At 51.2% G+C, this 24,139-nt stretch overlaps 2 protein-coding genes across 2 annotated transcripts; one reads left to right on the top strand and one right to left on the bottom strand.

The window, feature by feature from the left end:
* Nucleotides 1–1,951: 1,951 nt before the first annotated feature.
* Nucleotides 1,952–12,987, top strand: GASK1A (golgi associated kinase 1A; the record flags this gene model as incomplete). Its single annotated transcript, XM_084248285.1, has 4 exons — nt 1,952–3,263; nt 11,320–11,442; nt 12,055–12,158; nt 12,777–12,987. Exons 1-4 carry the CDS (start codon nt 2,031–2,033, stop codon nt 12,985–12,987), a joined length of 1,671 nt encoding a protein of 556 aa, XP_084104411.1. The 5' UTR covers nt 1,952–2,030.
* A 7,105-nt stretch (nt 12,988–20,092) lies between these two features.
* Nucleotides 20,093–21,841, bottom strand: POMGNT2 (protein O-linked mannose N-acetylglucosaminyltransferase 2 (beta 1,4-); the record flags this gene model as incomplete). The annotated part of the gene is made up of 1 exon (XM_084247291.1): nt 20,093–21,841. The coding sequence occupies exon 1, from the start codon at nt 21,833–21,835 to the stop codon at nt 20,093–20,095; it is 1,743 nt and encodes a 580-aa protein (XP_084103417.1). The 5' UTR covers nt 21,836–21,841.
* Nucleotides 21,842–24,139: the final 2,298 nt, after the last annotated feature.

Genomic DNA, 24,139 nt, shown 5'->3' with positions numbered 1-24,139 from the left:
ATAATGACTGATACACAATGGAAAGTCCTATCTGTAAGAAAGACTGGGATCCAATACCTTCATTTTTTGGTGTCTTCTTCATAAAATCCTCATAACTTTCCCCACAACTGAATGGTCTGGATGTTCACTGCAGCCCGTGTATTGTAATAAAAATTGGAAACCATCTAAATATCCTCCTGTAGCGGAATGGGTGAAGAAATCGTAGCATGTCTCTACGACAGCTGTTGCACAGCTGTTAAGTAATCTAATTAATATAGATAGTAAGTGATAGAGACAGATATGAAAAAGAACATATTGTTACATCCACCAAAGCAGGTTGTGGAATGGGCATCTCTATGCAAAAATAATTACCATGTGTGGTGACTGAAACATGATCTCCTGAAAGTTATCCATATCCTAGTCCTTGGAAGCTGGGAACATTACCTTATTTGGAAAAGGGATCTTGGCACATCTGACTAGATTAAGGATCTTGAGATGGGGTTGCTTATCCTGGATTATCCAAGTGGGCCTAAGCAACATCACATGCACTGAAGTGCAGTATACACAGGGGAGGAGACAATGTGAGCACAAGGTGGAGTGCGGTGGCCACAGCCAAGGGATGCTAGCAGCCACCAGAAGCTGGAGGAGACAGGAAGCAGCTCCTCCCCTGGGGCCTTCAGAAGGAATGCTGATAATAGAAGGTCCTGCTGGCACCTTGATTTTGACTCAGGGAAACGTATGCTGAACTCACTTCTGTTGTGTTAAGCATTCAAGTCCATGGAACTTTGCCACAGGAAACTAATACACCAGAATACATACCTAAGGGGAGGAGAAAGACAATTCACATTTTGTTTGATTTTCTCAATATTATTTGGGTGGGCCTCCCTGGTGGCACAAGGGGTTAAGCACCACACTATGAAGCAATCCGCAGCCTCTGCAGCAAGAGTTTGATCCCTGGCCGGACAGGGAGCAACCCACATGGTGCAGCAGACCTCTCCTGTCTCGCCCGCTGCTCCCCTCAGCAGTGTATTTCAGTCAATCTGCCTGTTCTGTTCCCCACACTGTCTCTGGCGAATCCCCTCACTCCCCCTGCATCTCTGGCCTGTACCCCAGCTCTCGTATGCATAAATAAATCTTTAAAAAAAATTATTTGGGTTTTTCTCAGTGCTTATCTCTGCACATACTATGTGAACAGAGGGGCCTGTGCAGTGGCTCCCAGAGGCGCTTGGCAGCTCTGCTCCTGTGTGATCATGTGGGATCCAGGGCACCTTCCTTGTCATGGTTCTACAGTGCCCGAGATTGGAGAGCTTGCTAAAACACAGGCTGCTGAGCCCTTGCTTCTGTTCGAGAGTTCTGGGGTGGGGCCTGAGACTTCACATTTCTGACAAGTTTCCAGGTGATGCTAAAGCTGCTGGTTCAGGGGTCACATGTCAAGTCACAGCCGGCATGTGCAGGGCTGGTGCTGCCCCACCTATGTGCTGAGAGACAGTCCAGGGCAGCCAGCTTTCGAGCAAGCAGGGCAGGCAAAAGTGGCTGACTTGGATCAGAGGCCTGCAGCTGGCTGTGAGAGCGGCTGCGCAAGGTCATCTGTAGCTGGTCTAGAAAAGGGAAGGGTATGTTTTGGGAAAAAACTGGAGGTTTGCCATAATGGGCCCTAGGATAAAAAGAGAGGGGCCTGCACTTGGTGGTGGGGACAGATGTGGAGAGACCCTATGATGTTTTGTAAACCAGAGTTACTGTGGTGGTTTACTCCAGGGGCAGCAGCCCAAGTCTGTGGGCATCAGCCAAAGCTGCCCAAGAGGCAAAGCGCTGAGCTGTGAAGCAAGACACAGCTGACTGGCTGCCCATGCCCTCTTGAAGATGGATAGCTGTTACCCCTCCCCGACTCTGCTCTTTACCCTGCTCCTCCTCCCAAGATGGCCTCTCATTCACTGTCCCCCTTCTTTTCTGGGTTGACCTGACATCTTCCCAGATCTCAAGCTTTCTTTTTCTAACTCATCCCCCAGGTATCTTGGCTCAAGAGAAAGCTGCGTGGCAAGAAGCGGTTGGTGATGACATTTTGCCTCTTGATGACCCTGTCCATGGTGGCCGTCACCCACTTCCCCCCACAGCATCCAGCCGCTTGCCTGGACCTTGGTCGCGTGGAGCCCCAGGTGGTAACTGGCAGCCCTGCCCTCCATAGCCGAGAGGCTCTAAGCTCCAACCGGAGGCAGCGGGCAAGAAACCTGGGACTCTGGCAAGGCTGGGCCTTGCCCAGGAATTCCAGCCAGATCTGTGGTCAGGAGCAAGGCCACAGAGAGAGGGTGGACAGGAGCAGGCTGCTCCTGGCAGGGAACAGCAAGCGCCCAGGGAGGATCAGAAGGGACATTGCTTTGAGACCCAGTACCCGGCATCCTGTGCTCCTGAGGAAGGATAAGACAAGGGATCCTGGAGCCAAGGACCTGGGCACCCCCTTGCATGATGGTCCCATCCAGGAGGCACCAAGTGAGAAAGGCACCCTCGCAGGCCCCCCCACAGGACATGACACTGCAGCTTTAAGGAACTGGAGAGCTCCTGTTGGACCCACCCTGGGGCCGCATCCTGCAGAAGTCAGGGATCTGCCAGGAGCTGGGAAGGGAGCCCTGACTGGTGGGTGGCGAGCAGGGAATCCCGCTTTGAGCTCAGGGGCCCATGAGTGGCCTGGCTCTGTTGCGGAGCTGCAAGGATCCATCTGGTGTGAAACGCTCACCCCTGTCCTGTCAGGCGGCTCGAGGACAAGCGGGCCGGTTCCCCCATGGTTCACGGAGCCTGATGTGAAGGCCCTCCGGCTGTTGGCCCAGGGAGTGGTGGTGGGCAAAGCCAGGGTCCCGGGCCATGGACAGGTACTGCAGGTGGGCTTCTCCACCAAGGGCACCCCTCAGGACGTGACTCCTGGGCTCAGCCAGCTCTGCTTTCAGGGGCTCTGTGGCCTGATCAAGAGGCCTGGGGACCTGCCAGAGGTCCTGTCCTTCCACGTGGACCGTGTGCTGGGGCTCCGCCGGAGCCTTCCTGTTGTGGCCCGGCGCTTCCACAGCCCTGTGCTGCCCTATCGCTACACAGATGGTGGCGCGAGGCCCGTTATCTGGTGGGCACCAGATGTGCAGCACCTTGGCGACCCAGACGAGGACCAGAACTCCCTGGCACTGGGCTGGCTGCAGTACCAAGCCCTGCTGGCAAGTGGCTGCAGCTGGCCAGGCCAGGCCCCATGCCTGGGCATCCAACACACGGAGTGGGCTCGCCTGGCACTCTTTGACTTCCTGCTGCAGGTTGGTGGCTGGGTGGGGTGGGGGTGGACGGCAGCAGAGGTAAAGGATGGGGGAAACGGAAACAGAATTACCCACCTGAGGGTGAATGCTGACTCTCCTCCTGATCCCTGTCTTTTTTACCATCAAGCACCCATACTTGTTATTTTTGTTAGTTTAGCTGATTGCTAAACTATCCAGGTATACTATGACTGGTTGTGAAACTGGTATTCTTAAAATGAAGTTAGGGCCTCCCCGGTGGTGCAGCGGTTGAGCGCTGGGTTGCGAAGCTGCCCGCGGCCTCTGCAGCGCCGGTTCGATCCCCGGCTGCTCCCCGGCCACCAGAGGAGGGTCCCACATGGCGCGCAGACCTCTCCTGCCGCACGCTGCTCCCCTCAGCAGTGTACTTCGGTCCTTCTGCCCGCTCTGGCTCTGGTGAATTCTCTCACCCTCCCGCGCTTCTGACTATACCCAGTGCTTGTATAGATAAATAAATAAATCTTTAAAAAAAATGAAGTTATACAAACTAACAAATAGGATAAATTAGAAGCAAGGGTAATACCCAGAACTTTCTAATTATTTGATTACATTTTACTGTCATTTGCACATGTATAGTAAATACTCTGCAATGACAGCTCATCTCCTGCACATCTCTTGCGGGCTCCACACCCAGACATGCTCGTAGTTTGAAATTGGTCAGAGCGGGAGTATTTACACTATGGCAATCAGCACCTGCTACCCATCAGGACCCTCCCCTCCTCCGAGAGAGCTGGCCTTAAACATTTACCAGCTCATCACTATTTATACCACTATATCCTTGAAGGAAGGATCAAGAAGGATTCAAGGTGGTTTCATAATTTAAAAAGGAAAGCGAGCCAGAAAGAAAAAGAAAAATACCGGATGGTCTCACTCATAGCAGGCATTTAAAAAATCTAAATAAGGGACCAGGAAAAAGACTAATTATAATAAAATAAAAAAATCAACAAGCAACTATAAACCAGAGACACACTACAGGGGGGAGAGAAGGGAGTAGGATCAAAACAAGGGTGGTGGGAATTGTATGGGGACTATAACCAGATGAAAATGCATATATTGTGCAAAAATGAAAAATGATGTAAGAAATATATAAAATTAAAAAAACAAAGGAAAGCGAGAGGGAGAGAAAGGAGGGGGAGGGAGGGCGGGAGAGCCAGAGAGTGAAAGCGACGTTCTTGTCCAGTCTGGTCCTGAAGGATGAGCAGGAACTCCAGCACAGGCCAGCGAAGGTCCCTGCTGTGCCAGGGCGAGGCCTGGGCTTCCTGGGCATCCTAGGTGTTGTGCAACCATCCTAGGCCGGGTAGGTTCACCATTGGTTCAGGCAGCTTAAAAGAGATCTTTGGAGCCCTTGGCATCATCCCCACAGGTTTTCAATAGGATGCAGGGAAACAAGGCAGCAGGGAGACAGCACTTGGGCTGTCTCTATGTGCTCTTTCCTCCCGGCTTTCTCTGGGATTGTCCTGTGGTCTCACTCTCCTAGCCGTTCCGCCGTAGCTGTTTCTCTGAGTGACTCCGCCCTTATATCCTCCACCTCCAGGCTAACGTGTGCCCACTTAGGCGTGTCCACACCATACGCTAGGTGTCCACAATCAGGCACGCATGCCCCACGCCCACACTCCCAGGCGTCTCCTGCATTCAAGGCTGCGGGTGATAGCCACAGAGGCTAGTGGTGTGAAAGCCTGGCCATCTACATTTACCCTTCACTAGGGAAGTTGTTGTTGGGGCACAGGCCCTTCCAGGGCCTCCAGTCTGTCTCTCTGCTGGTTTGTGGGAGGAACATGGAGCCCAGAGGCCATCATGGGCTTTAGCATAGGGTGTGACCCCTATTCCCGGGCCACTTAACTCTGTATGACACCGTGGATGACTTTGCCTTTCTGCTTCACTTTTCTCGCCTCCAAAATGGCACTGGGTGTCCTGGCACCAGCCCCTTGGGGGTGATGATTATTGTGTGTGGTAACTCCTAATTACTAGCACTCACCTCTGTGGGCTCGCCCTAGGCCCTAGAGCCAGCACTGCTGGCTGGGTGCAGGGGGAATTAGCATCCAGGTACTGTGACCCCTCAGCCAGGTTGGGACGGAGGGGGTTCCCAGACCTAGAAGTTTCAGTACTGAGATCAGGACAGTCCTGGACATCCCCAGAAGGCTGATGACGCCTCCTCAGTGACTGCTGGAGCTGGCGTGGAAAGGCCCCGGTGCCCTGGCTGAGGAAGCTCTACAGTGCATGTTCTACGTGTCTCAGAGTCCCCCACCAGGACTGGACTCACCCACAGTGGTCACTGCTCCCCACCTCACTTCTCTGCTCTTAGCTTGTGTTTTTGGAGTTGGTTCACAAGCAAACTGCTGTTGCTTGGAGCCTTGTCTCAAAGACTGTCTCTGGGGGAGCCTGGTCTTCAGCAGATGGTAACGCCGACCTTGTGTGCTTTCTGCACGTGAGATCGTCTGTGCATGTACTTAGTGGCATGCCTGGTGGGTGACACACGCTCAACAGTGAGCAGACGCTGTCCCCAACACTTTAAAGGAATCAAATCATCCAATTCTCATGGCAACTTTATGAGGGAGATACCACATTTATCGCAATTTTAAAGTTGAGAAATTGAGACCCAGACAGGTTGAGTCACTTGCCGAGGTCAGTCGCTGATGGAGCTGGGACGCAGCCTGGATGTCTGACCTGAGAGCTCACCCTCTGAATCACAGTCACTGTTTCGCTGGCCATGAATGAGGGAGGCGAAGGGGCCGCTCGCAGGGCTGCCCGGGGCCCTGAGGTCAGAGGCACCTCCTTGCGGAGCCCCGTCCAGTGCGAGCACCACCTCCGGCTCTACACAGAGCCCCTCTGTCCTGCTCTGGGGTTGTGGTGTGGGACCCTCCTCAGCTGCCAGGCCCTGCTGTGGGGACGGAAGTCTCAGCAGCCAAAGCACACGCTGGTTGGGTGTGTGGTCAGATGCTACTTGGCTGGCCTCGTGCCACCTCTTCCCTGACTTGCTGGACCCAGGTCAAGTCAAATACCCCTGTCTGGCTGCTGCTGTCTTCCTAGAAACCACTGGCAAGTCAGCTAGAGGCGGGGCTTCAGCATGTGGGTTTCCTGGCATAGGAACTCCAGGTACCTCTGCTTAGGAGGGAGCAGCACCAACCCCAGGTGCAGCCCTTTTTGGGCTGCTTGCTTGTTGGCACTGATTTATCCAATAGAAACCCTGTTTTTCTGTTTGGGGATCCCAGCACACCATTTACCCAGGCACAATGTACATAACCACTGCACATAACGCCCCCTCCACACACACACACATGCCACCTACCCTATGTTTCACAAGTCCCATGGAACAGTTTTAGTGACTGCTGAAATAATGCATGTAACAAATCTGCCCAAAACTCTATGGCTTAGAACACCAGCTCTTTATTTTTTGAATCGGGGTATATAGAAGCTGAGATCAACTGACCGTGGCTCCAAGCTATGGGTTGGCTTCAGGGCTGCTGTTCATTTCTCACTCTTAGGCCCAGGCTGAGGGAGCAGCACTGTCTGGGACAAGCTCTTCTCGTGGGGAATGGAAACCGCCCAAGAGCTCAACCAAACTGAGTCATATACCTGGGTGGGCCTGACCTAATCAGGCATGTGTTTCAAAGAGAGAATCTCCTGTTGGCCTCAAGGGAGAAAGTAAACAGCAATGCTATGCACTGCTGGCGGGAAGGGAAGGCCTCTAGGAGGAACAGAGATCCCGGGTCCTTGTCCCCCAACTACAGACGTGCCCAAACCTGGAGGAGGTTGTAAGAGGAGCCCACTACAGCTGGGATGTGGCCCTGGTGACACCTGGGGTTCGCCCTGGTGAGACCCTGAGAAGAGGGTTCAGTGGGATGTGAAGGACTTCTGACCCAAGAGACCTGTGAGATCATAAATGTGTTCTTTTCAGCCCCTAAATTCCTGGGCATTCATTATGTAGCAATAGAAAAGGGATCAATGAGGCTGGGCAGGGGCCCAAGTGCAAACCCTCTGGAGCTTGGGTGCAGGTGCGATCCCGCAGCACTGCCTGGACGTGCCTTCTCTCTCCTCCTCTTCCCCAGTCCTGTTTATCTCTGTTGGTTGGATTGTTGGCCTTTTTTCGTAATGATTTTTTTTTTAATAAATCTTTTTTTTTAAGATTTATTTTTATTTATTTATACAAGCACTGGGTACAGTCAGAAGCGCGGGAGGGTGAGAGAATTCACCAGAGCCAGAGCAGGGAGCAGAGCAGGCAGAAGGACCCAAGTACACTACTGAGGGGAGCAGCGGGCGGCAGGAGAGGTCTGCGCACCCATAATGATTTTTTTTTTAAGATTTATTTATTTATACAAGAACCGGGGTACAGGCCAGAGGCACGGGAGGGTGAGAGGATTCACCGGAGACAGAGCGGGGAACAGAATAGGCAGACTGATGAAATACACTGCTGAGGGGAGCAGCGGGTGAGGCAGGAGAGGTCTGCCAAGCCATGTGGGACCCTCGCCGGCCGGCCAGGATAGAACTGGCGCTGCAGAGGCTGTGGACAGCTTCACAGCGCAGCGCTCAACCACCTGCACCACAAGGGAAGGCCCTTTTTTCATAATGATTTTAAGAGCTTTTGATAGATGAAAGAAATTTGGCTTTTGTTTTCATTATATTGTGATCATTTCTCTCAGGTTCGATTTTTTTTTTCTAAAGATTGATTTATTCATGTATACAAGGACCAGGGTGCAGGCCAGATGTGCAGGAGGGTGAGAGGATTCACCAGAGACAGAGCGGGGAACAGAACAGGTAGACTGACTGAAATACACTGCTGAGGGGAGCAGCGGGTGAAATAGTAGAGGTCTGCTGGGCCATGTGGGATTCTCACTGGCCAGCTGGGATCAAACCCACGCTGCAGAGGCTTGCGCACAGCTTCACAGCGCTGTACTCTACCGCCTGCGCTACCAGCGGAGGCCCAGGTTCAATTATTATTAAACTTTGTAGTCCTTTTGCTGTGCAGAAATTTAGAAAAAATTTGTGTTGTTAAATATTATCAAGCTTTTCTTTTATGACTTCTAGGTTAGTATGTTCCTTTTTATTTTATTTTATTTATTTATATATTTTTTTAAACATTATTTATTTATACAAGCACTGGGTACAGTCAGAAGCACGGGAGGGTGAGAGAATTCACCAGAGCCAGAGCAGGGAGCAGAGCAGGCAGAAGGACCGAAGTACACTGCTGAGGGGAGCAGCGGGCGGCAGGAGAGGTCTGCGCGCCATGTGGGACCCTCCTCCGGTGGCTGGGGAGCAGCCGGGGATCGAACCGGCGCTGCAGAGGCTGCGGGCAGCTTCGCAACCCAGCACTCAACCGCTGCGCCACTGGGGAGGCCCAGTATGTTCCTTTTTAAAAGGCGATCCTCACTTGAAGGTTATTTAAAACGTTCTCTTATGTGTTTTCAAATATCTTTGACCCATCTGGAAGTTTCATGGAGAAAGAGATACGGTAAAAAACGATTTTTTTTTTTTTTTGGATCGCAACCCAAATATCCCAGCACCATTTGTTGAGTAATTAAGTCTTTCCCCCGATCTGAATTGCTGTCTTTGCTATATAGCCAATTTCCATATGTATGTAGGTCTATTTCTGGGCTCTTTTCTGTTTCAGTAAAGGATCTATTTATATGCCTGAATAACACTGTTTGAATTATTGTGCGTTATAATCAATGTTAATAACTAGGAGGGGTTGATCATTCTCTTTGCTCTTTTTAGAATTTCTGATATTCTTGCATATTAGATTTCAAACATGCAAAAATATGCTCTTCTCATCTGAAATTTGCAGTCAACTTGTTACTTCTTCCCAAGTACTTTCAGCATTTTATTGGAATCAAATTAAATTTGTGTGGACTAATGTAAAAAGACTTTACATCTTAAAAATATAGAGTCATTCTAGCCAAGAATAGACTGTCTTTCCATTTATTCATGTTCCTCAGAAAGGATCTGGATGCTTTCTTTAGCTGGGTTATTCCTGGGTATTTCACCTTCTGTGGCCATTAAAAATGGGATCTTTCTTCCCATCAAATGTTCTGGTTGGTAGCTTCAGCCTGTGCAAGGCTATTCCTTCTGTGTTGTAATTAGGTTACCAGAGACCTGCTAACCTGGCATTACTGCTTCTCACAGTTGCCTGGCTTATCCATCACTTCATCTGAATGAATGCACCTTGTTTCTCATGGCCTCTTCTTTCTCTCACTCATTTTATTTGCTGGAGCCCCTCCAGAGCAACAGTAAATAATAATGGGGTGATGGACATGAAGTGTTTCTTATAGACCTGGGAAAATTTCTAGTGTTTCACCATTAAATGCCATGCTGGCTTTTGGCTGAAGATATGCAGAAGTCTTCATTATTCCTGCTTTGTTTCATTTTTATTGTCAGGAATGGATGTAAAATTTCCCCAAATGCCTTTCCTAACTGTGGAGGCGATCACAGTACCTCTCCCCTTTTGTGTTAATATGAAAGGTGCTCTAGTGGAGACCCACAAGGCTTTCTGAGTCGGGATCACATTTGTTTGGTGGGGTCACCTTTCAGTGGCTGCTAGTTTTGTGTTGCTGTTAACGTTTTAGAGTGTTCTCCAGATGTCTTTGTAGCTAAGCTCTGGTTCTTCTCAACCATCTCCTCAAAGCCCACCTGCTGGTCTGTCCACCCACATCCTAAGCTGGTGCTGTGGCTTCTGGCCTGAGGCTTGGGGCAGATGACCCCTGCACAAAACCACTATGGCAGCCTCCTAAGTGGCTCCTGCTGAGGGTGGGTGTGTGTAAAAGCCCGGAATACTCTCCCTTGCTAAGTTCAAGAACAATATGGAGAAACATGGGGGGGGGGGCGTGATAATAACTCGGATGGATTTAACACCAGTTACAGGGCAGGGGGTCTCTCGTGCAAACGGGGGCTCTGTCCTCAGCTGTTTCAGTGGCCACTTGTCCGGGTAGCCTCGGAGGACACAGGGCTGCATCGGGTCCAGCTGGCTGGTCTGTGTTCCTTCCACACGGAGGCCTGAGGCCATCACCGGCCACCCCAGTTTCAGTGGTCTGTGCGTAGTGCCTCAGCCCTGCGGGCCTGGCCGGGGGGAGGAGGGCGTGTCCTCATTTGTTCAATCAGGCCAAAGGGAAGGGCTTTCGCCTGTGGTTGGGGAGAGGGTCTCTCTCTCTCCTTCTGCCTTGCTTCCCCTCCTTCCACCTCCTGCCCTCACCCCCTCACTACCTCTCTCTCTCCAGCTCTCCATGCCTTCTCCCTCTCTCCTCCCCCTCCCCCACTCCCCTCTAAACATGAGCAAGGAAATTGACCCATGGCAGCCACCTGCTGCTTCCTGAGACAAGGCTGGATGTTGTTGACATTGTGAGTGATAAAGTGGGGAGCAAAAGGAAACCCTAGTTATCTGACAGCTAGGAGCTGATAAGGCTCCCCAGCCTCCCTCTCGACTACTCCACCTCTGATTTTAGGCCTTCTCTCTCCACCTGTTTGTCTTGGATGCACACAGCAGGTACATTTGAGTAGATCAGGGCCAGCAGCGGATCCTCCTACTTCATTCCTAACCTGCAGGCAGGCCTCTCCCTTCTGAAGGGGCCACTGTAAGCGAGAGAGTGGGAATGTGGTGAGAGGCCTCTGTTCCACTCAGAGTGTTGTGTTGCCTGCAGCTGTGTGTGTTGGGGGTGGGGCACACCACAGTAGAGAGTCCCCACTTCAGGCATCGGTGTAGAATGAGCCCGTAGGGGGAATGCCCGCTCTTCCCCAGCGCTGATGCAGCCGACTGACGGGAGAAAGCTGCCCACCCAGCGGGAGTTGTGTAAATGCTCATAAGGGAGGGGTCTCTGATGCCGCATTTGCTGCTTTGAGGAAAAGTGGACTTATGTGCAACTCCCCGGGGAGATAGAGGGTCAGCATTGCAGCCCAATGGCCTCGGAGCCAGGGGGCAGCGCTGTAGATTAAGCAGCTGGCCTGAGGTATGCAGGGCAAGCCGACCAGTGTGAGCACCACTGTGGACCCAGCGTGTGGCCCTGTGGTTCAGGCAGGCCCCATGCCACATGTCTGAGGAAAATGGGTGTCCCCTCAGGTTCACGACCGCCTGGATCGCTATTGCTGCGGCTTTGAGCCAGAGCCCTCAGACCCCTGTGTAGAAGAGAGGCTCCGAGAGAAGTGCCGGAACCCAGGCGAGCTGCGGCTGGTCCACATCCTGGTACGTTCCCTGGTCCCCCAGACCCGGGGCTTCCTGTCTCCTTCAGATAATGCTGTTGGCAAATTTCAGGGATCATATGATGCTGGGGTTCCCCAGTCTTGTTTCCACTGATACCCCTGTCCCTGAGACTCCAGGGAACCCCTGGGGCTCCTGGAAGCAGAGTTTGAGAATATTGTCTAGTCAATGTCCCCATCGTGCCAGTAAATGAGGAAACTGTGTCTGGAGCAGGACGGGGGTTTCCAAGGCTGGGTGGTGGCAGAGACAGGCTCACACTAAGGACCCTGATGGCTCAAAGGCTGGTGATGATCAGCCTCCTGTTAAAACTAGAGCCCAGGTGGGAAGCGATGTCCTGAGGCCCTCAGGAGGGGCTGGTGTGGCAGAACGGCCTTGTCTCCTACAGGGGGTAAGGTGCCCCCTGTGGAGGGCTTCTCTGTCTTCTTCCCCAGAGAGACCTAGTGTCCTCACTGCCTCACTCTGACCAGATGCACTTGGAGGGTAGTAGCAGGGTGGATGGTGGAACTGACAGCCTAGAGCCCCCCAAACCCCTTAACCCCATGGAGGCCAGCTAGGCTGCCCCCTTACCCGCCTGCCTCTTCCCTCTTCTTCCCGGAGGTCCGGAGCAGTGATCCATCTCGCCTGGTCTACATCGATAATGCTGGGAACTTGCAGCACCCCGAGGACAAGCTGAACTTTCGGCTACTGGAGGGCATAGATGGGTAAGAGTCAGGGGTTGGGAAGAGGTTCAGGGACCGTGACTCGATGGCCCTGCTATATGCTGGGGGACCTTGAACCAAGGGCCCTAAGCAGTCCATCAGAAAAACGTGATCACATTTGAGCTTCAGGCTGGGGCCAAGTGCCTGGGAAAGCTGAGAGGGGATACAGCCATCAGGCCCTCAACAGCTAGTTGAAGTGCCTTCCCTCTCCCCTACCCCCCATAATATCCAGAGCCCTCCCGGCCCCACAGAACACCAGCTACCGTGATAGGGCGCAGGACTGGGCTGGGGAGCTTCCCCTGCTCTGCTCTCACAGGCAGCTCAGCCTTCCTACGCGCTCTCTGCCATATGCCAAGCAGAGCTGCAGGCATTTCATCCAGGAAAGGACAGCTGATTCACCTGGCTACTCATGGGATGGGGCCCATCTGAGAACTCTATCCCTGCTTTCACAGCAGAGCAGGTGGAATGTCCTCTGATAACTGGTCAGCAGGCATGAGCCCTCGGGATGTCACCAGGGGTGTTGAGCTGAGGCTGGCCAGCTAGCTTTGCTTTTCACTGGAGCATTCTGAGACCACTTTTGTCTTTCCTTTCTGTTATGGGGCTGGGGGGACCTTCCTCCAGGTTTCCTGAGTCTGCTGTGAAGGTTCTGGAGTCGGGGTGTCTACAGAACATGCTGCTCAAGTCCCTGCAGATGGACCCGGTGTTCTGGGAAAGCCAAGGTGGGGCCCAGGGGCTGAAGCGGGTTCTGCAGACCCTGGAGCAGCGGGGGCAGGTCCTGCTGCATCACATCCGGAAGAACAACCTGACAGTCTTCAGGGATGAGGACCTATGAGTCCCCCCGCTGCCTAGGTGGGGCTCCCATTGTGCTGGGGGTACCCTCATTGCATGACCTGAGTGGATGAGCCTTGATCCTAACAGCCACATTTCTTGGGTTCACCCATCTTGAAGACACGTGGGAAAAGCCAGAACTGGGAAGACAGCATGGAAGCTATGGGATGTGTCTCCTGCTTGGGATGGTGGAGGCGGTGTTGGTTATTGGGCTTCTATCTCTCTACATTCCTTTCTGCCTTCTCAACCCTGGCTATTTACTCCCTTGCACCAATAAATACATATAAGAATGTCCTGTGAACTGCTCCAGACACTGTAAAATTGTGCATCCCACCTGCATACAGAGCTGGACTGCCGTGTGTGTGAGTCCGTGGAAGTACACAGGTGTATGTGGTATGTGCATATGTCTGCACTCACACATGTACATGCCTACACAAGTGCATGCCTGCACCCGTACATGAAATGATCCCAATAACGGACATTCATAGAATTGTACTTGGTCCAGAGACTGGCTGAAAGTGGACTCAGATCTAAGAAATGAAACATTAGGGCCGCCCCTGGTGGCGCAGCGGTTGAGCGCTGGGTTGCGAGGCTGCCCGCAGCCTCTGCAGTGCCAGTTTGATCCCTGGCCACCAGCGAGGGTCCCACAAAAAAAAAAAAAAAAAAAAAGAAATGAAACATTAATCAGAGTTAGGCTCTCACATCAGGATGAGATTCATTCTATTTTTGTGACTTAATCTGCCCTTTGAAAAACAGAACTAACATTGCCTCACTGCTAAGACGGGATGTGCAATTGGATAAAGGCCGGACATCTATGATAGTCCACAACCTCTGCATCCTCCAGCCCAGCCCACAATGTAGCTATCAGCCCAGGATGGTCAAGATTTGGTTAGTAACTGCCAGTTTCACTATTCCTTGTTTCCATTTTCAACTCAGGACCAACCAGAGAAGCCAAATTGGCTCCCCTAGACACTTACATAAGGCACCCCACTGCCTCTCTCTTATGCCCACAACCCCAGTCAGGGCACACCTGACTCTTCGGGCTGCCTCTGCGTCTCTGCTGAAGGCAGGTGATAGTGCGGACTCTCTTGCTATAGCAAACTCTGAATCAACAGCCTTTATTTGGGGTGATCTCATTTGGGAGTCTTTATAGCCATACCACGTGCCCATGAAATTTAAGCAAGGGAGGCAAGTAGAACTGTCCCCAGCCAGGTAGGTCTGGCCACTACCTGTGAAAGGAGTGGGGGCATCTTCCCAGTGGTAGCTTGGCATGAGAGAAAGACAGAGAGAGAGAGAGAGAGAGAGAGAGAGAGAGAGAGAGAGAGAGAAAGAAGGATCCACATTTGTCCTGATGTGAACACATGGGCAGACACAGGCCTCTTCTTCTCTCTAGGGCTCAGGAAGACTCCTGGTCCACTCTGCCCAGGTCTGCAGAACTCCAGGATGAATGGAGCCTTAGCTCCAGCTGAAAACAGCTCCAATTTGGGGTGCAGTCTCTCAATGTGATGTTCTCCAACTAGTGTCCCTACCTTCTGTCTCAAAACAGCAATTATATAAATCTACATCCTTAACATTTTCTATCTTATTTTTAGAACTGCTCTAGGAATAACTGCAGCGAGAGAGTACTGGATTCAAAAGCAGAGGCTCTGGGGTCAGAACTGGGCTTGGCAACTCAATAGTTAGCATCTGACAAATGTTTACCCACTAACACTGTAATGACTGGACCAGGTGCTATGATAGTGGTTTACAGTGATGAAAACATTTAATCTCACCACAACACAAAGGGTAGGTGTGATTACTATCTCCATTTTACAGAAGAGGCACAGAGTGGTTCAGTGACTTGCCCAAGGTAACCCAGCTTGCAGGCAGAAGGACCAGAATTCAAACCCAGGCAAGACCTGTGCTAGTAAGTCTTGAGTCCAAGACCACCAGTGAAGATGCTCCTTCCACTCTCTCCACTGCTCTGACAACTCTCCTTCCTGATCCTGTTGGACTCAGAGTTGGGAACAAAGGGCCAGTTCCCCGGAATGTGGAAGAGCTAACTGCAGCCCTCTGCCAAGCATACTCACATGCACTTGGCTTCATGCCTGTTGCTCTGCGCTCGTTAAAGTCTGCTCAGTCTATAAACTGTCTTTCCTGCAAACTTGAAACTTCATCCATTTTTTATCATTTTGAGAAACAGTCTCAGTGCATGCTGCTGGCCCTATGCCTCCCCCAGTCGTTACCTCTGGAATGAGAGCAATGTGCCAAGTGAAGCAAACAGACAGGGATGGCAGATCAGGGTATTTCTATCAACTTTCAAGAAGCTGTGAGGACAGGGTCTGGGGTAGGTCTGCAGAGTAGGGGGGCTCAAGGCAAGTCAGCCTCAAGAAAGACTGTCGAGGCCATCACACTCACCAGCCGCTGTGCTGCTTGACCCTATTCCGCTGCACCCCACCGTAAAAGGGCTATTCCAAAGAATGATAGTCTTTCCAAGAGGGACAGACTGATGATAGTAACATAGCTTCACAACTCTCTAGATCCAATTCCAACAATCACCAAAGTTCTGAAAAGCAAAAGCTTTTTCATATGTTCAAAACTCATGTCCTACAGGCAAGACTATTCACACATTTCACGGCAGGAACACCAATGTTTGCGAATTGGGTGTAACCTCAGCTCTGAGTATTGCATAACTCACGGTATATGCTCTGTTACCTTTCTGTATCTGAAAAACCCAGAATTCTGAATCACATCTGGCCTCTGAGATTTGAATATGGGATTCCAGATCTGCAATTACTAATTTATTACAAGCCAGGCATGGTGCCAAGGGCTTTACACAGACGATCTGTGAATGCCTTACAACCGCAGCTGTGCGAGCCTCACTGTACAGATGAACAACCTCAGTTGGGGGGGGGGGGTGCCTTGACTGAGGAAGCGCAGATGGAGACAGCAGAGCCCCCCCAAACAGGAGCGTCGCCTTATGTTCCTTGTGGCAAACCTCTGTAACAACTCCATGACATAGGCATTATTGCTCCCATTTGATATTTAAGGAAATCAAGGCTGAGAGAGGCTGAGTTCCTTGCCCAAGGCCTCAGAGCAGGTAATTGGTGGAACTGGGATTTAAGCCCAAGCCCTTAGCACTCCAAAGCCCTTGCTCCAACCGCTATGGTGTTGTTGCTTCCTTCTTCCACTTTCATACATTCAGTACATCTTACTGTGCAGATTTCCCAGAGAGCACAGGATTTGGAAGGAATTAGAGGCTGTGTGCTTAGATGGCCACATGTTCCAGATGTTTGGAGACAGGCCCAGTTTTACATATTCTGCCTGGTTGTCAGAGCGGGTGTATTGGTTCCGCTTGGTCAGCAAGGCCTCTGTAACTGAGACTACTACAGATGCGCAAGGGCAGCACCCAGAGCGGGTGTATTGGTTCCGCTTGGTCAGCAAGGCCTCTGTAACTGAGACTACTACAGATGCGCAAGGGCAGCACCGTGGGCCAGGGAAGAGCTCTGCCTGTGTGGGGCAGGGTACAAGGAAGCGCCTGGGGGGTCTTCGGGAACATCATGGGCAGTCCCCTTGGCCTGGCCTTGGGGATGAATGGGAGGTCCCCACCTGGGCTACCTGGCTGGCTCAGGTAGTCACTTCCTGCAATCCCCACTCCTGGACCACCACAGCCAAGGGACATCCAGATGTCTGGACTTTTGGCTCCGCCAGTCTGTCTCTCCCTGGACACTGGGTTTTCTCCCCTGCAACTACTCCTACTCTGCCCAAGACCCCTTCAAGTCTACCCAATGGGAGGAGGTTCAAGGAGCAAGACACAGATTTCTTATGATGACTGAGGGCAGTATAGTTCTTTCTCAGTCCTCTCCTCTTCCTCCTTGCATTGCCAACCCTCCCTCCTGGCCCCTATCCCCTACTCCAGCCCCCCAGCAGTATGTGACCCAAGTCTATCTGGAGTTCTGGTTAGTACTGGTCAGGGGATGTCCATTCAGGGGCCTGGAGCCTGGTAGGGCATTTGGGTATGGGGGTTGGAGTCTCTCAGAGTGGGTAAGCGAGTGCTGAGGCAACTTCTGGTTTTGTCCAGCTGACCAGAGAAGAATCACTGAGTCTCCAGGAAAGTAAGGAGACGAAAGGCATCTCTAGGTAGAAACTCGGGTTCTGCAGAGGTCACACAACAGCAGAGGCGAAACTCAGTCTTTGTAGGAAAACAATGCAGTGGTGGTGGGTCCTAGGGACTTGGAAGCTGACGGGCTGGGAGGGTGCTGGATTGCAGGACTGTACACTTGGAAGGCCTTAGGGCAGAGGAGGCAACACCTGGCAAGGAGATGAAGGAAAATGTAGGAAGGAATGCTATCGTGGTTGGCGCAGGGGCTCTGGACTCAAAAGGGCTTGGGCTTAAATCCTGGTTCCACCAGGTACCTGCTCCGTGATCTTGCATGAGGGACTCAGCAAAATGCCCTTGAGACCCATGCAGGTGGCTGGCGGTATGGATAGTCCACTCCTTCTTGTTACTGAGTGGTAGTTCATGGATGTGCCAGAGTTTATGATTTACCCACTGGAGAAAATCTGGGTCATTTCGTTTTTGGCTAATAGAAATGAAGCTGCTCTGAACATTCATGTTTATGTTTTTGTGTGAACATAATTTCTTAATTTTCATTTCTCTGGGGTAAATGTCCAGGAATGAAATTTCATGCTAATATAGTAAGTTTGTGCTTAATTTCTTAGAAAACTGCCAAACTATTCCCAGAGAAGAGTTTCACATTCCCACCAGCCTGTATATATGAGATCCAGCTTCCCTGTAGCTTTGCTGGCACTTGGTATCATCACTGCTTCCTACTGTAGCTGCAGCAGGATGGAGTTTCCTGTCCACCAGTGTCTCCATTTTCAATTGGAAAATGGGAGCACTGGGGTTATTAACGTGATGGTCATACAGCAAATCTCTCCCTCCCCCCACCCATTTCACATTAATTGGAAAAAAGTTATTGTTGCCAAATATTGCATGGTGTTGGGGGACAGTTATCTGAAATCCCAGTTTCATTGGGCATCCTTTATTTTTGTTTTCAGTCTTAACAACCTTAGAAAAAGGCTGGCCTGCCTGAATGTGAGAAGTCTGATGGCCCAGCATTCAGAAACAGATCGTTTGATTATTTCCACTAGATTTAAGTGCCTATAAGACAAGGACTATATCTTTTTGTAGTAGTTTCACTTTTCATTCTCAAGATTCAATAGAGAATTTTCTCAACTTCTAAATTAGTTGTTTTGAGAAATGAGAATACTTTGGTAAAGAACACACAATTTTCTGACTGTGTTGCTAGTCAGAATGGGGGGGGGGCGTTAAGATGTTAATCAGAATTCACTTAGTTTTAAAAAATTCATATATTAAAAAAATGTAAACAGGAATCACAGGAGGCTTAAGCTGACATTCCCTCAAGGCCACTCAGTGCCCACGCACTCTGCCACACAAGCTCCGAGGCCCTTTCCCTTGGATATGCATCTGGAAATGGAGGTGCTGAGGTCTAGGGCAGCTGGTTTTCCAAGTGGTTACACCATCTTCAATGTCTGAGACTTTGGGTGAGCTGAATCTTTAGTGGAATATGGTGGCAGTTTGAGATGGTGGCAGATGGTGGCTACAGTTAAGGAGAAAGATATTCTGGGTAAAAAGGGGGTCATACAGGCTTATGATGATGAGATTAAGGCTTTCGAATCTGCGCTGTATCCACCGTGAATTGGCCTGCAGCCACATTCCATGGTGGCGGCTCTCAGTGATAGGACACTTGTCTAAGGACAGCTTCCGCCCAACACCTGATCAGTCTGAGCTGAGCTGTGCCCTGAGGGTCTGGCCCTTCCACCTCCCCTCTCTCTCCTCCACAAGGGTCAGAACTGCATGGCGGCCTCCCTACGAAGAGAGGTCAAAACTCTTCCTGCTCTGAGGACAATTCTGATCATGGGTTAACTTTCTGGCTGTTTCCATGGCAGCCAGATGAAGGATACATGCTACACATGGTATTCATCAAAACTGCTGATGGTAAAACAATCTCCAGGAGATAAACTACATCTCCCTGGAGGACAATGAATGAACCACCAGGTAGGACCCCACACAGCTACAGGATCTGCTAAGTGATAATTCTTATAACTAGCCCTGCCTTTAGGGACCCTGGGGAACTGACTGTTGTTTAAAAGGTAATGGTTTCTATGGGGTTTCTAAATCCAAGTCCCCCCCCCCCCCCAACCCCTAACCACCACCTATGTGGGTCTTGTCTCCTTGCCCTGGAGAAAACCACCGGGGTAAAGAGTAAGAGAATGGCCCCCAGACTAGCGTGACGGCTCCCCCTGTGGAGGAACTTGCTCGACGCTGCCCTGCTGAGCATCCTGTCCTATATTCATCTGAGAGCATCGACGCCAGGTGTGGTCTCTGGTGGTTCTGAGTCTGAATGTTCAGTCGAGCCAAGGAAGGCCACTGTGGAGACAGCCCTTCCTCACTGGGGCCCTCTCCCACTGACTTCCATGCTTTTATTCCCCTGAAATGGAAATGTGGTGCTTACCCAGCTGGCTGGAAAGCCCAAACAGCTTGCCTATCTTCACAGTCCTCGACCCTCTCCCAATGTCGCATTTTGGTTGACAATAAGGATTAAAGGGCATCTGACTACTAGCCCCCCTTCCTACTGTCCAATAAAGACTTGACCAAGATGTCCACAACCATTTAATGGAGGTTCCAAACACACCCTTCACTGGGGAACAGGGGAACTTCATGATGACGGAAGCTGAGGAACCACCACCCAAGCCACCACGATTACTCCCAATTTCCAGATCTGGATACCGGCCTGGAAGACTCACTAGGGAACAGCACCACTCAGCCAGAGATCCCTTGGGATTCTTTCCTCTTCCTTTTCTTCCTCCTCCCTCTAAGGACTGCCTCCACGGGTAAGGATGGTCAGACTGGGAAAAGGGGTGGGGTCCCACTGCACCAGTGCAAAGAGGACTGCTGTGAACCCCATACTCCAGATGCAATAAGGAGTCAGGAGGCACAGGTCGGGACAGGTCTGCTCAATAAATAAAGGAATCAATCCCAGAAGCCACCCCAGGGAACTAGCAGGGCCCAGGGACCTTCCTAAGGTCTGGCCACAGCGCCCTCGCTACGTATTGCACACCAGCACATCTGCAAAGGGTCCCTGGAGGAGCTTGTTGAAAATGCAGCGGACCCACACCAGGTAGGTAGTAAAGGGCTTGATGTTCTCCGTGAAGGTGTGGTTCTGCAGGGCCAGGATGTAAGGCACGTAGGTGTTCTCCCCCTGCTCCTGGAGCCACACCTCGTACTTCACCTCCCTCACCTTCAGGTACTTGAGGTTCCATGGGATCTTCCAGGACACGGTGAGGCGGGCCTCAGAGGCGCCCTGCACCGACGCCTGGCACCGGGCTTCCCGCACCTTGCCTGGGTAGAGGCCAACTGTCCACTTCTGCTTTCGTGGCCCTGGCTGGCCCTTCACCACACGCCGTATGGTTTGGATGAGGGATGGGATGTCCACCTTGGTGTCCTGGTAGATTCGAAAGAGCCACTCTGGGTTCCGGCAGCAGAGGTGTCTCGGGACTTCACGGCTTTGTAGGATACGGGCCTGCTCGGCCCGGTCTAGGTGTGTGATGCCCCCCTGGTCCCAGGGCCGCTCAGGGTGCGTGACCGTGTTCTCTGGCATCATGTTCCGCCAGGCTACATACTGGAGGTCCATGCCAGGCAGCATGGCCAGTGTCTTATATGGGGTGTAGTGGTCAGGATTGACAGCATATGGGAATAGCTCAACCACAGTTGCCCCTCGGGGCAGAAAGAGGGCAGTGACCAGCTGGGCCCCGTGCATGCTGACCAGCATGGAGGCATTGCTGACCAGCCGCACAACATCGGCAAAGGTGTGATCTTCCAAGGACACCGTCACCGTCTTCATTTGGAACTCCTGGGCCAGAGCCAGCAGCAGCTCTGCCTCATTCAGGATGAGTCTGTTCTGGGTACGGCTGAAAACCAGAATGTACTCCTCGCCTAGGGGGACCCCTGCACGGCTCACATTCAGTTTTTCCATCATGAACCGTGCAAACTGCCGGATTTCATTGCCAGAGATGAGGATGTTGGCCTTTGGGCCCTGGGGCTGGACGAAACCATACTGGTACCAGGTGGTGACTTTGGAGAGGCCCACAAAAGCATGGGAGAAGCACAGCAGCCGGCCCAGGGTCTTCAGCTGTGCCCGCAGGAGTGGCTGCTTGGGGCTGAGAAGCTTGTAGAGGTCAAAGTGTGCGCCCTCACCCCAGCCCTCCATGAAGAAGAGCCGAGCCTCGTGAGCCAGGCCTGGGAACTGCCGCAGGGTATAGAAGAGTGGCAGCAGGTCGTCATGGAATACGTGCATGAGGTTGTCGGGGTTGAAGCGGTTGGCGATAAGGGCCACGTCAGGCACAAACACAGGCTTGGGCATGAAGCGCAGGGCAGCGGCCGGCAACTCCACAAAGTTGAAGTACTGGGTGTTGTGGTCCTCCACGGTGGACAGGTCGAGCAGGGCCGGCTGGAAGCGCCGGGAGCCCAGATTGGGCAGCATGACAGACGTGTTGCCGTGGAAGAAGATGAACTCCTCCGCCTCATTGGAGTAGCAGAGCCACTTGAAGCGGCAGATACGGTCGGTGTGCGTGCGGCCCGTGCACACCATGTGTGTGCCACCTTCCATCAGGATCTGTAGGGCTTTTGGGTAGTCGATCCTCAGCATTGGGGTGGGCTCTGGGGCCTGTCGGCCAAGGGCCAGCTCCTCCTCCAGAGTGGCTGCATGTTCACGTAGCCGCACATGCTTCCACAGGACAGCTGCCAGTATGGACACCAGGAGGGCATTGAACACGGCTGAGAGGTGCATCCTAATGCCACTGTGGGGCGCTAGTGAGATGACGGCCGCTGGGAAGTGCCACAGGCCTGGTGGGTTTTACCCATCCCTACAGGCTCACGGAGGATTAGCAAAAGCCTGTAGGAAGAGAGAAGGAAAAAGAAGAGGTGTTGGCACAGTCTTTCTGGAGTCATTTCAAACCCTCACTGTGGCCCAGGCACTGTGCTAGGCTCAGTGTGCCGGCTCCAGCACGGGATCTTCCTGCCATGCTGCATGTGCACAGGAATGACAGATTAGGATGTTTATGTTCTGATTCTTCTGTCAGCTCCATTCTTCTAGCCAGTGATTTTTATTGTTTGGTTACTGCAGTTTTCAGTTCTAACATTTCCATTTAGTTGTTCTTTATATCTTTTCTTTCTTTGCTGAGACTAATCCTGGGCATTTTGTGTATTATGTTATAGTACTCTGGGGAGTCCTAGCCTCCCATAAGCCCCAATAGGGATGGGAGAGAGCTGCAGGGGTGGGACCTGGTTATTACAAGGTGAAGGTAGATGTATAGGCTATTCATTCTGCCTTTCCTGAAACTAGGAGGGGGAGATAGGGAAGCAATTCCCTGGTGTTTTACAGGAAGACGGTGTTATTGTCAAAAAGGTTCCTGCTTTGCTAGGCGGCTTCTTTCCAGTTCTTTGCCAAGAGAGACAAAGCTTTCCTTGTGACATTTTTTTTGGATCTACACCTGTTTGCATTTCTGGGTATCCAGCTCCTCTTGCATCCTGTTTGGGATACAAAGAAGGTGAAAAGGAAACCCAAGAACTGTCACATCACATCCTAAACTATCCTGGCTCTGAACCCCCAAGTCCCTGGCTCTGAGTCTGAGACAGCTTCCAAAAGAGGGTGTATGTGGCCTGGGAAAGTGAAGAAAGAGTCAGATAGACTCAGGCTCAAACCCCAGCTCCATGACTTACTGTGTATCTCTTCTGAACTCAGACTTCCTGTTAGCAAAAATAAGGGTACAGCACCTACCTCACAGGGTGGTGGAGAAGGTCAGAAATGGCTGATTAACTGAACCTTATAAAGATTGCTCTTCACCTCTAAAGTAGGAAAAAAGCAATTAGTTCAACCTAATTGCTGGACACTTCAGCTGAAGTGTCTAGCAACAAGGAAAGGAAAAAAATTCAAGGCATCAGATGGTTAATAAAGGGCCAGTGGGATGTACAGTGAAATGTGGCATTCTAAACATTTTGGACACACTTGGCTGCCTTCATTGGACTCAAAGCAAAAGATGATCAGTGCTAAGGCAGGATCTGTCACTTTTCATCACAGTCATTTGAGAAAAAGGATTTTAAGTCTAAGCAGAAAATTTCAACCAAAGTTGGACACTGCGACCAGATTGATGTTGTCACAAGTGGTGCCCTGGGCCACAGTCTGTCATCAACCTCTGCAACTTGGCCCCCGGTTCAAGTGCACTGCATTTATAAGTGACAGAGAGGACACTGTTTTTGCTCAACATCCATGCCTCCCTCATCTCTTCCTAATACCAAGCCACGTTTGTCCAGATAGCCACTCCTCCCCCACCCCGTACCCATGAGGTGCAAAGGAAACCAAAATCTCTCTGACCTCCAGAGGGCCAGTCAATAGAGAGCTACTTCTGAGCCTAGTTACTGGTGCCGCGTGTCACGCTAGTTGAACAGAACCAAGGAGACCAAAGGGAGTCATATTCCACGTTCCCACCCACTGGAGAGAAAAGGAAGATGCTATCCCGTGGCTGCTGCCTGCCACCTGCTGACCATGAAGAAAGCAGCTTAAGAGCAAAGTCAGAATGCCAAGGTGGCCTGAGGAGGAGAGACACAAAGGATAAAAGGACGTTGGGGACATCCTGGGTCCCTGCCCTTGGACCTCCTGCTGTGAGAGATAATTTTCCTTATTGTTGAAGCTGGTTTTGAAGTATCATTCTCACTAAAAGGAGCCAAGGGCTTCTCTTCCAGGGTTGGGGCAGGGAAAGTATAAGATGAGTGTGGAACCCCTTATAGTGAGAATGTAAGGAAGTTCTTAACCTGAAGGAGTTCCCAAAGACTAAATCTGGGATAATTTGAGTAGCAAAATTAAAAAGTAATAGTAATGGATTATAATCCATGGAATAAAATATTCATGAATCAACATTAATGTCAATAACTGAATAAACAAATAGGGAAGGGACAGATCTTCCTTACAGTAGAATTCAATTAATAATCTAGATGTAATGATGAAAGGAGAAAATCTCCATTTGGCAAACATCAAATAGTTGTTTCAGGCAAGATCCATTAATGGATGCAAGACCCATTAAAATGATCTTGTTTC

This window comes from Talpa europaea (genome assembly GCF_964194135.1).
Source record: "Talpa europaea genome assembly, chromosome: 11".
NCBI classification, from domain to species: Eukaryota; Metazoa; Chordata; class Mammalia; order Eulipotyphla; family Talpidae; genus Talpa; species Talpa europaea.
The sequence above is the reverse complement of the archived record's forward strand: the minus strand, read 5'-3'. Positions and strand labels throughout refer to the sequence as shown.